The sequence below is a fragment of the Cucurbita moschata genome, unplaced genomic scaffold (genome assembly GCF_002738365.1).
Source record: "Cucurbita moschata cultivar Rifu unplaced genomic scaffold, Cmos_1.0 Cmo_Scf00035, whole genome shotgun sequence".
NCBI classification, from domain to species: domain Eukaryota; kingdom Viridiplantae; phylum Streptophyta; class Magnoliopsida; order Cucurbitales; family Cucurbitaceae; genus Cucurbita; species Cucurbita moschata.
This window is the reverse complement of record NW_019268551.1, coordinates 865,734-880,643: the sequence shown is the minus strand read 5'-3', so window position 1 is coordinate 880,643 and position 14,910 is coordinate 865,734. Positions and strand designations below refer to the sequence as shown.

General features: G+C 36.0%; 2 protein-coding genes across 3 annotated transcripts; both read left to right on the top strand.

Moving 5' to 3' along the window:
• Positions 1 to 5,436: 5,436 nt before the first annotated feature.
• On the top strand, positions 5,437 to 9,813 carry LOC111431179 (probable ADP-ribosylation factor GTPase-activating protein AGD9). The gene is made up of 7 exons (XM_023067737.1): positions 5,437 to 5,664; positions 5,815 to 5,933; positions 7,625 to 8,057; positions 8,202 to 8,465; positions 8,914 to 9,036; positions 9,324 to 9,425; positions 9,519 to 9,813. Exons 1-7 carry the CDS (start codon positions 5,596 to 5,598, stop codon positions 9,624 to 9,626), a joined length of 1,218 nt encoding a protein of 405 aa, XP_022923505.1. The 5' UTR covers positions 5,437 to 5,595; the 3' UTR covers positions 9,627 to 9,813.
• Positions 9,814 to 10,357: 544 nt separating this feature from the next.
• Positions 10,358 to 14,812, top strand: LOC111431101 (ubiquitin carboxyl-terminal hydrolase 20-like). 2 transcript variants are annotated; one of them, XM_023067621.1, is made up of 12 exons: positions 10,359 to 10,884; positions 11,014 to 11,069; positions 11,157 to 11,277; positions 11,368 to 11,472; positions 11,698 to 11,867; positions 11,952 to 12,290; positions 12,388 to 12,510; positions 12,874 to 13,324; positions 13,406 to 14,122; positions 14,196 to 14,414; positions 14,496 to 14,632; positions 14,715 to 14,812. In XM_023067621.1, exons 1-9 carry the CDS (start codon positions 10,695 to 10,697, stop codon positions 13,678 to 13,680), a joined length of 1,830 nt encoding a protein of 609 aa, XP_022923389.1. In that variant the 5' UTR covers positions 10,359 to 10,694; the 3' UTR covers positions 13,681 to 14,122; positions 14,196 to 14,414; positions 14,496 to 14,632; positions 14,715 to 14,812. The 2 variants fall into 2 exon arrangements, with proteins under 2 accessions (XP_022923388.1, XP_022923389.1); XM_023067620.1 differs by having other exon boundaries at positions 10,358 to 11,069.
• The last annotated feature ends 98 nt before the right edge of the window (positions 14,813 to 14,910 follow it).

Genomic DNA, 14,910 nt, shown 5'->3' with positions numbered 1-14,910 from the left:
TTAAAAAACCAAAAACTCGGCGGCCAAAAAATCGTCTTCCTCGTGGACCCCATTTACTCGTTATCGACATTATAATAATAACCACACGGCTTCGGAAAGCAAGAAAGTGAACGATGGCCGTTGGATTCAAGGCAGCGTGGGGCCAAAAGTTAGATAGAGCGACCAACGGCGGAGATTTCGAGATTAGTTTAATTAAATTTTGGATTAATTAATTAACATATTCAGCACGTTTCTTTTTCTTTGTGGAAACGTGGCATGATAAGGACGTTTTGTTTTTTTTTTTTTTTTGCTTTATGTCACCTCATACGCATTCGTCACTTTTTCACGTGCGAAAAATAAATCTTTCCTTTTTTTAGTTTTATTATAAATATACTCTTTAAATTAAAAAATAATAATTAATATTTGACAGTCGAGTAAATAAGAGGTACATGAATGAACCAATACCATATCTGAATGAGAGTGATGTTTAAAATAATTAAAATTCACTTCATGTACCAATATTGCACGTTTTTTTTTTTGGTGACTCAGTCACAGAAACTTCTTGTCTATCTCTTCCTCTCAACTTTTTAAAAAAATTAAAAAAATATTCTTATGGTTGATACACGTTTTAAAAGTACTTATACCCTTTTAAAAATAGTTTTAATATTTTTGAACCTCATTAAAAAAAAGAATACAATATCGGCTAGAAATCGAAGTCTGTTTAATATTATTTTTTGGGCAAATAAAATAAAATACTTATTTATTAATTTTTGTTCTCAAAAGTAATAAATAAAAAATAAACCTAATTATTTTAATTGGATTTTTTTTTTGTAAATATATTAGTTTTTTATTTTAAATAATAAGCATTCATTGTATATGTTTCATGTACAACTAGCAGATATTGTTCTCTTTGGACTTTTTCCTTTCGATTCCCCTCAAGGCTTTAAAACACGTCTGCTAGGGAAAGATTTCCACACCTTTATAAAGGGTGATTTGTTCTCCTCCTCCACCAATGTGGGACATCACAATAGACACGTTTTAAAGCCTTGAGGGAAAGCCCGAAAAGGAAAGTCGAAAAAGGACAATATCTGTTAGCGGTGGATCTAGGTCGTTACAGAGCTATACTCAAATTATGGCAACTATTAAAATATAACTGCTCAACTAAAATAAATTAAATAATTTAACAACCGTGTTTGTGTATTTTATTTTTTTAATTATGAAATTTTATATTTTGCCCAAAAATATTAGCATAAAAAATTTGATTAAAATGTCGGTAGCTAAAAAAGGAGAATATTGAATTATTATTATTATTATTAGTATTTATTTATTATTATTATTATTGATTATTTATAAGTGTGAACCAATTGGTTAAAAAATTTGACTCATGAAACATAATTCTTGTGGTTGGAATATTTTCTCAACTTTTTTTTTTGTCCTTTTTTGTCATAAATATTTTTGTTTTCTAACTAACCTTTTTAAATTGCATTTAATATTAATAAGTTCGGGTGAGATCCCGTCTCTATTGGAGAGGAGAACGAAACATTTTTTATAAAGGTGTGAAAACCTCTACCTAACAAACACGTTTTAAAAATCTTAAGGCTAATGACGATACGCAACGGGTCATAACAGATAATATGTATTAACAGTGAACTTGGGCTGTTACCGTTCATGTCACAACCCATAGTTAGGGGTTCGTTTGTTTTTTTAGATTATTTAAAAAAACCATACTAATTCACTTATATTAATAATTAAAATCTCATAAATTGAGTAACGACGCATTACTATTGATTATAATGATAAAATATTTTTAACCTTCATCGTGATCTTAAAAGACAGGGTAAACTTAGGTTGAAACCCACAAACCGATCTAAATTTTTGGGTTTTCAAAAATTCAACCCTAAACCCGAACGCAAAATAATATACTAATTGTAAATTTAATCCATAAATATTGTAGACTTTAGAATAGAATTTGAAGTTCGGGTTCGGGTTTTCACTTATTTGAACTCGACTCAACTCAAATAATTTCATGACCCAACTCAACTGCACGTGATGGGTTGGGTCGAATTATTTTTATTCAAATATAGTCTCGGTTTATTATAATACTTATTATTTACTCGAACGTCACGAATATAGGCAAAAGTATTTTTTTTTATAATTAAAATATCGATAAAATGTTGTTAAGATTAAAAATGTGATTTGAAACAAACTTCACTAATTGGAATAAATAAATTATTATTAGTCAAAATAGATATGCAATTTCTCAAAAGGCTACATGAAATAAATAAAGACCATGTAAGATTTGCATGTCTCACATTTTTGTTGCTAAAATCTTCGTTTTTGCTTTAATCACCAAAAATAACCTTTTTCAATTTCTATGATTAAACTAAATTCAATTTGATTTTTAACTCTCGACAAGTTTCACGGTATGAATTGTTAATAAATAAAGTGTAAAAGACATATCTGAATTACTTGAACGGGAGGATGAGCTTATAGGAACAGTCAATGGAGTTAGATACTGTAAACCAGTAATTGAGTAGGACGTGTGACATAACTGATTAAGATAAGCTTAGAGGAGCTAGTTAACGGGAAATCAATTATTGAGTAGGTCGTGAGATATCAATGATTGAGATATAAGTTCGAAGGAGCTAGACTATATGATACCGATTGTTAGGTCGAGTCAGATGATTCCACTGATTGAAATAGGTCCATACGAGCTAAAATATGTGAATCCAACCATTGGGTTTGACAATTTCGTATAGATGGTTGAGGAAAGCTCGAAAGAGCCAAATGCGATGATTTAGGAAGTGAAAACCCTATTTGTGAGCTCATATGAGCTGAGTTAGGGAGACTCGAACATGAGACTTTCTAGTATTCTATTGGTTGAGAGGAGCTGGCGTAGTCTTACTCATTACCTATATTTTTGTACTCGTGTTACTCTTATTTTTTAAATGGTGTTTGAGTTTGCACGACTGGGAACAAGGGCATATCGGATTTCCTCCGTTGTAAATGCGGACGATTCAAATATAGACGAGCATTTTCACTCATACTCGACAACTTTCAACTAATGTAAAATGATCAATCTCAAAAAATAACGTTCGTTCTCACAAAACAAACTATAAGAACTGATATGAACCAAGAGACTTGGAAAATATAACAATAGAAGCATTTGTACTTTTCTTTAGTCAATGGTTAAGTTTATTTGCAATTCTATGTAGTTTAGGTTGCATGTAGAATCATTCAAGCCCGACATGATCAATCTTACTTGTGAAGTGATTCGAATATCAAGCACGTGTTCTTGCCTTGAGGTATTTGATCAACAAGAATCATTCAAGCTAGACATGATCGATCTTGCTTGTAGAGTGATTCGAATCTCAAACAATGTTCTTGCCTTGAGATATTCGATCAACAAGGTAATCCGAATCTTACTCCCATTGTAGTGATTTCCATATATCAGAGTATAAGAACCCTGTAAATATAGGACTAACGAGAAATGCTTAGAATTTACAATTTTTATCCTTACAGTCATAGGTACACAATCAACATAGATTTTAAACCCGTGTCTCTAAAATCTCGAAATTTCATTACCTGTAGACTAACATTAGCGCCTTAAAAGTTCACCTCGGGTTTGAACCGCTACTACGCTCGATAATAGTCTTTTATCATTAAATTTGAAAACTAATTTTTTTATTATTATTAAAAACACTAATTTTAATTTTTTTTATTCATACTATACCTAAATTACTTTTACAAAATTTCGATAATTATTTTTTTACTAAATAAAATAATAATTAATGGACTGTGATGATTTATATGTCACAGTCAACCGAGCTTATCCATTCCATTGAATAAAAAAAAAAAAAATATATAAATATATATATATATATATATGTATATATTGTCGTTATATAGAAAGTTGACCACAGAGTAATGGTGGGTCCCAATTTGGAGCAGAAAAAAAACGTGGGATTAAACTGTAAAAGTGGTGGGACCCGGTTTCAGAAAATGGCCAATCATGTTAATTTCAATTTGTCCACGTCACTCCCCCATACCCTCCACCTCATCCGCCACGCACTACGGCATCTCCACGTGGAGGGCTCTCTTTGGCTGTCTCCTTTTTTTATGTTATCTCCAAGGGGTACCGTCCATTTTAACCTTTGTCACGTAGTTGAATCGGTATAGTTCAAAATTCGAGAAGACGGCTAGATCGATTTTGTTGTAAGTTATGTTATGTCACCGTCCACGAGCACGAGAAAGTTTTTCAATACACTGCGATAGTGAGAATGTTACTTTCATTCATTATTAATCGAGTCAACATATTCACGTGAGTTGAGTTCGTAACGTTCAAAATTCGAAAAGACGGCTAGATTGGTTTTGTTATAAGTTACCCACCGTCCACGAACATGAGAAACGTTTTTAAAACGCTACAGTGTTGTTTATAGGGTCAATACAATTTGCATGAGTCGAACTCGAATAGTTTAAAATTCGAGAAAACAGGTACGTTTAAGTTATAATTAAATTAATATATATATATTCAGGAAAAGCCCAATATGAGGCCCATCTTGATTCAGAAGCCCTAAAGCAATTATGGGTAAAGGCCCACGCCAAGCCCTCCAATATAGGTTAATTACCATTTTGTCCTTGAATTTTTAAGTTTATTTAATTTTAATCCTAAATTATATAGTTTATTGTATGTTGGTCGTCTATTTTTAGTTAAACCAAAATTATAAGTCAAACGGTTAAAATAAACATTTTAAAATATGAATATAAAAAATAAAAATTAATTTAAAATTATAATTACCATAAAGGACGAGATTTAGATTTAAACTAAATTTGAAAATTTTATTTTATTTTTATAAAATTTTTATTGGAGATTTCATCCATGGTTGATATTTAAATAAAATTTAAGAAAAGGAATTAAATTGAATTACTTTTATATAATTATGTCGACTTACTTTTTCTGGCACGAGTCTTCTCACAATCATTACGTTTATGAATGAATGTATTTAATTGGATTTGAAAAATTCGTCGCAAATGCTAAAATACTAAAATCAAGATAATAATATTCGTCGTAAAAAAATTAAAAGTAAATTTACAGTGATGATCGATATGGAAAAGTAAAAAAAAAAACTTTTTTATAAGCTTAATATTCGAGTCACTCTATTAGAGATGTCCGTTTAATATGCAGGATCAGGGCTCCACGAGGACCCACTTAAATAGATGAGAAATCTCCGAATAATAGATATTGATTATGATGTTGGAGGATGAAAGTCCCATTATGGATTAATTTAGAGAATGATCATAAATTTATAATCAAGGAATAGTATCTCTATTGACATGAGAGATTATGAGACATTTTAAGGAAGCAAACAATCAGAGCTTATATATCATACCATCATGAACATCGACCAAAAATATAATTGAGTTGATTCAACTGATTGTCAAAGATATTCATGTTGACGGCTTAATGCCACCGTCGTGGGTTGTTGTTAGGGTTAAATTTGAAGGCTGAAATCCAAATTTGTGTCCACCCACCCGTCTTCTCCATTTCAATTTCCCGAAGGAGGTGTTCCTTCAAGCACACCTCTTTGGGGATTTTTCTCTTCCAATTCCTCTCTAATGGCCTCCGACACCTTCTCCGACAAGAACGTCGTCTTCAGGAAGCTCAAAGCCAAGTCCGAAAACAAGGTACTATTCTCTTTTCCGACCATTTTCCATTGCTTCTTTCCGATTCCTCTTCGTTTCATTACGATTTTGAGTTTCCTCCCCCCGATCTGTGTGTTTCATCTCCAGATCTCTGACACACTTCCTTGATTCTGGTTATTTTTTGAATCCCAGACGTGTTTTGATTGCAATGCTAAGAATCCGACTTGGGCTTCTGTTCCCTATGGGATCTTCCTCTGTATTGATTGCTCCGCTGTGCATCGCAGCCTTGGCGTCCATGTTAGCTTCGTCAGGTGAATTATTACTATTTTTTTTGTTTAGGGTTTTGATTCCAGGCACTCTTGTTTTCTAATCATTACTATATTTTTGTTTTGCTAAATAGAGTATGTGTTATGTGTAGTTATTAGAAGTGCATTGCATTGCTTCTATGTGTTTAGTCATCAATGTTAAACCCTGTCCTCCTACTTCCTCGCCAAGCCTTACGCTCTAACATGTTCTTAGAATGTATGGGTTGTCATTTGTAGACACCTTTAGATTATTTCCTAGAAGACTCAAATTGGGCGATGAGAATTACAATATACCAAAGTGATAAGAAATAACAAATGAGAAATGATAGGAGTGATCTAAATTATATGGAAATCATGTGAATGTGCATACGTAAAGGCCTCGCTCGATGATCACTTGGTTTTTGGGGTTTAAAATCTAAGCTTTAAAATACTAGTTCCACTCATGGAGTTTCTTTGTTTTGTTATCTACTTCCTTCTAATGTTTTAAAAACCTGAGCTAAGTTGAGAATATAGAAAAAGCATGGCTACTGTAAGTTATTACGAAGGCGTACATTTTTATATATCGAAACTGTTGCCTCACAAAAGTGTAAATACACATGTATCTTTATGTATGAGGACAAGATGAGGTTCGGGCTAGCACTGTACTGGCCGTTTATTCTTGCAGGATAGTTCTGCAATAGACATTTATTCTTTTTGTGGAAAGACTGATTTTGGAGACATATTTTGTAACCTTCCTTACCTCGGGCAAGGACTGATCCCCAGTCCTTCTGCCTTATCATTCCAATGTGGTAGATCTGCCAACTGTTCGTAGACATGCATGACCATGATTATGTAAAAAAAATATTTGCTCCATCTGAGATTTTGAATTCTTCACCCTTTGGATGGCATCTTCGTTTGTGTTCTTCATTATTATAAACGTCAATGGTCATATCACATGATAGTTGACATTAGTGCATCTACATGCATATTATCAAGATCTCCCGGTGTTAACAGCTTGTCAGTTGCAAATTTATAAACTGCTGGTCCAGCTTGGTTTTGCCACCGTGTCGACGATTTAACATTAGTTCATTGTCTCCTCTCATGGATGTGTTCCTTTATACTTGTTTCTTTCTGACCTCTGCAAAAAAAAAGACATAAATCCCTTTGGAGAAATGCAGTTTCTTCTGTTTGTAGGGTCGGGAAATTTAGAAAACTAGGAATAGTTGTCTTTGTAAAGATAGCAAGGGGAGTTCACAGAGACTTAAGATATAATTATTTCAGTACGTACATATGAGTGTATAATGCGAAATGATTTTGTAGCTGCCCCTTCTTAATTTTTGCTAGTTAGGTGCCTTAGTTTCCCCATTTTATTCCCTAGTTAAGTTACTGGGGACGCGAGGCTGACTTCGAGTCACACAATCCTCTTCTGTCAAAATTTTGCAGTCTATTACTTGTCAAAATCAAATGTTAGTGGCCTAAAAGAAAGCACTACATGTATTGAGTCAACAGAACTCTTAGTTGCATTTGGTGAACTGTAAGTGCAGTTTATTATCTCTAATTTCTTTCCGATTAAATACGTGTGGCTTGCATAACATGCTACTCAGGGTTTCAAGTGAAATAAAGCATCAAAGGTTATGATAGTCTTGAAAAGTATCTGAGAGTACAAGTCCCTTATGATGGGAATGATTTTGATGTTATTAGGTTCTTCAATTATGTAGGTCCACAAATTTAGATTCTTGGACTGTGGAGCAGCTTAAAACAATGAGCTTTGGAGGAAATAACCGAGCACAGGTTTTCTTTAAGCAGCATGGATGGTCCGACGGAGGCAAAATCGAGGCCAAATATACATCAAGAGCTGCTGAATTGTATAGACAATTACTTTCAAAAGAAGTTGCTAAAAGTATGGCAGAAGAGATGGCGTTGCCATCTTCCCCAGTTTCTTCTCTGTCAGGCCAAGTAACAAATGGACCTCCTGATATCAAGACTAATGAAATTGCTAAAGACAATGTCTCTGGAAAGCAAGAAGCTCCCGAAATTTCTGCGTCACCAAAAGCTTCTCAGACGGTATTCTCAAGTACTGTGAAGAAGCCCATTGGTGGGAAGAAGCCAGGGAAAACTGGGGGACTTGGTGCCCGAAAGCTCACTACAAAGGTAATAATAATGCGTTCTACCACTGTGAATAGACCGTAATTTGCTCATGGATTATTGTTATTTTGGATCAAGTTGTTAAACTTAACCTCGAATATTGTTTTTGAGAAACATTTAGCTTGACTGTATAATTTGCACTCCCTGCAGCGAAGTGAAAATTTATATGATCAGAAACCTGAAGAACCCATAGTTCCAGTTTCATCTTCAACCGCGATCAAAACTCCTGCAACTGGTTCATCTGTTGCATCTCGCTTTGAATATGTAGAAAATGTCCAATCATCTGATGTGAATTCTAGTGGCTCTCATGTAATTAGCCATGTGGCTCCCCCAAAGGCATCGGGATTCTTTGCTGAATTTGGAATGGATGGGGGTTTTCCAAAGAAAGCGAGTTCCAGTTCCTCGAAAGTGCAGGTTAGGAATTGTACTTACTGAGTTTGTAATGAATTTAGCATGCATCACTAAATCAACCATGGGAAAATGAGGAATTGTCTAATGTAGGCCGTAAATCTGAAACTCTTTGCTTTTGTCATCCTGTCATTATTCATGAATCATGTTTATCCTTAGTTTACTTGTTGCACTGGTTGAAATAGGTTGCAATTTCCTTTTTTGGGTAAGTTTCGTGAACACGCCTTTACGATAAGAAGCGATTTATTGCTAGTCAAACAGAACCCATCAGAATTCCTAAAAAAAATACCTCAGTAATGGCATGCACAAACACGTATCATGCTGGTTGATGATGACATGGGTCCATAACATGTCTCTTCATTTGGTCTCTGTTCTCATCTCACAATATGATGATGGTCCATAACATGTCTCTTCATTTGGTCTCTGTTCTCATCTCACAATATGATGATGTCAGATTGAAGAAAGCGATGAAGCGAGGAAGAAGTTCTCCAATGCTAAATCTATTTCGTCAGCTCAATATTTTGGTGATCAGAACAGAGCTGATGCTGACGCTCAGGCCTCCCTGCAAAAGTTCTCGGTATGTACCTTTATCGTTAATGAAGCGGAAATTGTTGTCCAGACTTTTCTAGTCGTACCTTTGTATACTGACCTCTTACCATATGTGAGACCCTTCAATCCTTCATGATGGAACCTGAGATCGTTTGAGTTAAGCTTCTTTCACTTTCTGTATACTGGTATCCGTGGCACGACGAACGATGTTTTGTTTCATATGTTCCACAGATTGGATGCAAGTCGTTTCTTTATACAGCCAAGATCTCTGAATGTTAGTTTCATTCCTCTTATTCTCCATCCTTCAATTCGCAGGGTTCGGCTTCCATCTCTAGTGCCGATCTATTCGGTCACCAACAAGATAATCTTTCCGCTGATCTTACTGCAACCGAGTTTATTAACCGGATTTCTATTCAGGTTCTACACTATCCTTGCTTGTTCTCGTCACCTTCTAAAACTATTTAGTGCATTTTAGCATTATTTTACATACATCCATATTTAAACTGCCAGGCACAGCAGGATCTTTCTTCTCTCAAGAACATAGCTGGAGAAACAGGGAAGAAGCTAAGCTCTTTGGCATCCACATTAATTACAGATCTTCAGGACAGAATCATCTGATACAGTTTTAAGTGTTCGTTCTCCACTGTAGAATTTGCCCGAACTCAAAACTCAAACTCGATACAGTTTTTTTTATTATTACCCGTCGATTTTATTACCGAGGAATGTAAAAAAAATTCAGTATACAGATTCTTTCAAAAACGACGTTTTACCCAGGACTTGATTTTGGCTGGTTACTTTGTTTTTCTAGCTTGCTGCATTGATGAACCATGAGCTTTAGCTCTCTTTTTGTAGCAAACATACCATATTTTCACCCCTTCTCATAATAGCTTAGGACCTCAATGTGTATTGAGTTTTGCTTTTAGTTATGAGTTTTTTGGATCGAATCATGTATCGTTCTTGGTTTGGGGAATATTAAATTTAGGAACTAAACTTATATTTTGATGGGTTGATGGCAAATTTGAGTATTGCACAACTGGTTTGAATATATTGCACAACGGGTTTGGACATATCGGTCTTTTGTGCACGTTTATATTTTAGTTTGATGCTACTAAAATTTTATTATTATTTTTTAAGAGAAATTTATTTGGAAGAGTTATAATTTTTTAGTAAATACTTTGAATTTGAATTGATAAATTTTTTAAAAATCTTCGTTTAATAATTTAAGAAAGAAAATGATTCGTTAATTAGTGTGAAGAGCAAGAGGCTTTAGGGTTTTTAGAGAAAGGTGTAGTAGTTGAGATTTGAGTGAGATTGAAATTGTCAGTCTCCACAACGAACTGTGGAGAAAGGAATTAAAAAACGAAATCAACTGTCGATTATCGCCCCCCGCGTCCTTTCCTCTAATTCTCTCTTGAAAATTTCCTTTTCCCCCTTTAGTTCTGAAGCGGAAAGGTCCAATTTTTGGGAGTTTTTTGAGTTTTCCCTCGCTTTTCAAATCATACCTTAAAACCCCTCCAATTGATTTTCGTTTTCCCTCTCTTTTCCGGTTCCCCCGCTCCAATTTTCCCCTGAAATCTTCCCCTTCTTTTCTTTTCTCTCCAATTTTCCATAACCCATCTCTGTTTCGTTTCATTATAGCTCGTTTTTTCTTGTTTTCACCCTAATTATCTTGTTCCACTCTCTTTAATGGCGACCCATCTGGCGGAATCTCAAGAAGCCGATAGATATTTGGTTCCTCCGTTGGAAATTGAAGGTGGGTATTGGCAGTCGACTACTGATCAAGCCCTAACTCAGCAATCTCTGCCTCCGCCGTCGTCTTGTGGAGATGGGAATTTTTCCTTTTCGCCTATTGACGGCTCTGCTAATCAGTCTTGGGGTACTTCTTCGATAAACCCTAATGGGTCTTCGTCATTTTCAATTTACTCGTCTGATTCTGATGCACTCGTGCCATTGCCCTCTTTGCCCGTTTCATCATTCATTGACAATTCATTGAATTGTTCTTCAGAACAAGGTTTCCCATCAAGTTCAGTGGCTGCCCAAGGAGCCAAATCTTTGTCAGTGGTGAGTCCTTCTAGTAATTAGTTCTTTGCAATTCGTTGTAATTGACAGTTTTTGGGCTTTGATTTTGGTTATGTTCTGATTTCTTAGGGTGCGGGGCTTGCAAATATGGGTAATACTTGCTTTATAAACGCAATCCTGCAGTGCCTCACTCACACTGCTCCATTTGTGGAGGGTCTTCGATCTGTCACTCATGATATGCCTTGTAACAGTAAGATCTCCATAATTTCCGATGTGTTCTCTCTGTTTATGAAATTTTGTTTATCCAATAGTTGATAAAGATTGCAAAATTGCACCGCAGGTGAAGATCTTTGTGTTCTTTGTGCAATTCGTGATCATATTGAGCTCTCCTTAACATCTATGGGCGGGATTATCTCCCCACTTCAACTTGTCGATAACTTGAACTGTATCCTTTTGTGTATTTTTTTTCCACAAGATTTGTTTACTTATCAAATTTCTGTTAATTAGTGCTTTTTGTCTGTTGTGTGATGTGATTATCTATGATTTTTGGATATGAATGGTTTGTGTTGCGTGTATTTGAGGTTGCAGTTATTTATATATAATTCTCTATTTGATCATATTAGCATTTGAAAACTTTGGTATACTGTTGTTATTCCTAAGCTATTATTAGACTTCTCGTCTTGTTTCCGGAGGTACCAGCAGGAAGACGCCCATGAGTTCCTGCAGTGCTTCTTGGATAAACTCGAAAGATGCCTGGTAAGAGAAGCCAAGGATCAAATTTCTTTTGAGGATGATGATGATCTAGTGAATAACGTGTTTGGTGGTCGTCTCATAAGCAACGTAAGAACGTTAATCATCTATTCTGTTCTGTTTTCAGTATTGAGCTTTGGTTTCTTTTCATTTAACAATTTGCGTTATATTCAGCTATGCTGTTGTAATTGTGGCCATTGTTCTGAAACCCACGAGCCTTTGGTCGACCTGAGCTTGGAGATTGAGAACGTAGACTCCCTTTCTAGTGCTTTGGAGTCTTTCACCAGGGTGGAGAAGATTGGTGATCCAGAGACAAAATTTAAGTGTGAAAACTGCAAAGAAGAGGTGTTGGTGGAGAAGCAGCTTAAGCTCGAAAAGATCCCTTTGGTTACTACATTCCACTTAAAGAGATTCAAGGCTGATAGTTCTTTCGTCGAGAAAATCGAAAAGCACTTGGAGTTTCCGTTAGAGTTAGATTTGCAGCCGTACAGCGTGAGAGGCCGTGATGCAGAGGTGAAGCCTAAATTTTCTTATCTTAGAGTGATGCCCCACATTTGGTTTTGAGGTTCATTACTGATGTTTTCTCTGTCTTTCCCTTTGATGATAAAAGGTGGAGCTCAAGTATGAATTATATGCAATTGTGGAACACACAGGGTTTTCCTCTACTTCTGGACATTACTTCAGCTTCGTTCGCTCGTCTCCCGATACATGGCACAGAATGGATGACTCAATGGTATAACATTTATGAACTATTTTTCAGTTTTGTTTAGATTGGCAATGATTGAGTTAGTGATTAGTTTCCTTTCCGTTCGTACTTCGTTTCGTGTTTTCTTCTTTCCCTGACTTCTCAAGGTCTTGTTGGTCCTGCATTTGGGTACTTGCCATTGGCTGTAAATCAGTACAATCATTTAAATCTCGTCATCATTTTCAAAACTTTAGCAGCCGTTACGTGTTTTTGAATTACGACATTTGATCTGATGTTGTGCTGTTGTGATCTTTTCGGCCTTGTGGATAATTACTATCAAGAGTATGCTTTAGGGAAGTGCAATAAGCTTGTTCTGAAGAAGAAAAGCTATCTGGTTTTGATGTTTTGTAGGTTACTCCAGTTAGTGAAGATTATGTTCTGTCAAGGGAGGCCTACATTCTGTTATATAAGAGGAAGGGAACTTCATGGTTCTCGAGTTTAATCCAACAACGAGATCCTTGCTTGAATTCATGTTCCGATACTTTGCAAAGTATCGATACTGTTCGCTCTTCGTTGTCTGCTGAATCTATCGTCAATTGTGAAACTACGAATGTGCCTGTGGATACGTTGCGGCTGAGTCCTGCTCAGTTTTCTGTTGCAATGGGGGAGCAAGATACTGGTGCCAATGATTTGGGAAATCCTACCTCTGCTAACTTGCATATATTTGAGAGTGCAGCACTCGAGTCTTCTCCCATCGTATCTAAGAACCTCTGCTCGAACGGCAATGATGAAGGTATTGATGGTTTTCGTCCTCTTTCACCGACAAGATCTCCCAGCCCTGATATCGTTTTCCAGACTCCAGGTAAAGCGTTGTTCTTATCTTTATTTGTTTTCCTGATATTGGTTGGACTGTATTGATCTAGGAAGTTCATATTTTGTTCAGAACCACAATACCAAATCCCAGTCAGTCATCTGAAGACTGAAAAGTGCTCGACGTCTGGAAGGCCATCGAACAAGGGTGTGGAAGATCCTGAAAGAAAAGCAGCCCTGAGATACATTAAGAAGAGCATGCCGGGGTCGAGAGGGTTGAAAATGATCAATGCTATATTGGGACCTCAAAATGAAGGTCCCTTAAACAAGAAGAAGAGACTAAGGTCATTGCCATGCAAAAGGTCAAGCCCGCCGAACAATCGTCGCAAAACGAGTATAGTTTTGTGATGCACTTTGTAGCCAGCCAAAACCGAAGTGAACCGAGTTGATAGATTTTGCTAAGTAGTTCCCTTGCCTTTTACCCTTCTTTTCTGTTGTTTTAGAGGTAAATATGTGGTGGAAGACGTTTAAAATTTATTTCTAGCTATCATAAGTTCGGGTTTTGGGTTCGACCTCGGTGAATCGAGATGCTTTTTCAATCTGTGTATAGAGAACGTTTTCAGTTCGAATGCTCTACATGTTATATAATCAAATTCTGTGTTGACAATCTGTTCCAATTTATTACTACTTTCTGATCTTGAATGATTCTTTAGAGATGATTACTATGCTCAGTAGTGAAGAAAGTGTAGATTTTGACAGAATCAATGAGAATGTTTGTTGGTTTGTTGAGGAGAATCCAACACATATCCTTGAAAGCATCGAAACTTGTTCTTTAATATCCTGAAGCCAGGTAAACATGAACACTACCTAGTCTCCAACAACATTCTTTCCTTTCCTAATCTTGTTGTCTTGTGACATGGCAGAGGCTGGAGACGAAGCCATGGGAGACGACGGTATCGCTACCCCGACTCCAACGCCAAGTTACAGCTCATCATCAGAGGCTGCAAACAGACACATAGTGGTTGTCATGGACGGAATGGAAGAGTTCACAACAAAGCCACTCGAATGGGCGTTGGATAACGTCATCAAGCCTGGTTGCGTCGTTACTCTCATCGGCGCCATGCCGTGGCTCAACATTCCTCGTTAGTAATCAAGTTTGTTTTCCTTTCTCTTGCACAATCTTGTTGTATTCTCTAAAGATCATTGTACTGTTCTTGATGAAGTTTCTTCCAAAACTTGGTTGGATATTTGGCCATTCAACTTGGAGGAGATGCCATTTGTGAGTGGGGAAAGGGAGTGTATCACTGAACCCAAGTATGCAAAACTTGAAGCTGTGCTATCTCTCTGTACACAATATGGTGTATGTATATATATCTACATATCTATATATATATCTATATATGTATATATATGTATATCATTGAGTATTGTTTGTTCTTCAGGTTGTGCCACAAAAAAAGGTTATAATGGGTCATCCACTTAGGCTGCTGATTGTTGAGCAAATCTCTGGGCTTCATGCAACATGGGTTGTATTCGACAAGTAAGCTATCTATCAATTGTGTTTGTTCAAGCAAGTTATTAAGAGAACTGATAATAGAACAACAACAATGACAGGCATCAAAGAAATAACAGAGCCTT

What these genes read in the sequence shown, in the direction of transcription:
- LOC111431179 (XM_023067737.1), top strand. Translation starts at nt 5,596, where the DNA reads ATGGCCTCCGACACCTTCTCCGACAAGAACGTCGTCTTCAGGAAGCTC. An exon ending in AAGCCAAGTCCGAAAACAAG is followed by an intron (nt 5,665 to 5,814) that starts GTACTATTCTCT and finishes TTTGAATCCCAG; the next exon opens with ACGTGTTTTGATTGCAATGC. An exon ending in TTAACCGGATTTCTATTCAG is followed by an intron (nt 9,426 to 9,518) that starts GTTCTACACTAT and finishes TTAAACTGCCAG; the next exon opens with GCACAGCAGGATCTTTCTTC.
- LOC111431101 (XM_023067620.1), top strand. Translation starts at nt 10,695, where the DNA reads ATGGCGACCCATCTGGCGGAATCTCAAGAAGCCGATAGATATTTGGTT. An exon ending in ACTTGTCGATAACTTGAACT is followed by an intron (nt 11,473 to 11,697) that starts GTATCCTTTTGT and finishes AGCTATTATTAG; the next exon opens with ACTTCTCGTCTTGTTTCCGG. An exon ending in TATCGTTTTCCAGACTCCAG is followed by an intron (nt 13,325 to 13,405) that starts GTAAAGCGTTGT and finishes TATTTTGTTCAG; the next exon opens with AACCACAATACCAAATCCCA.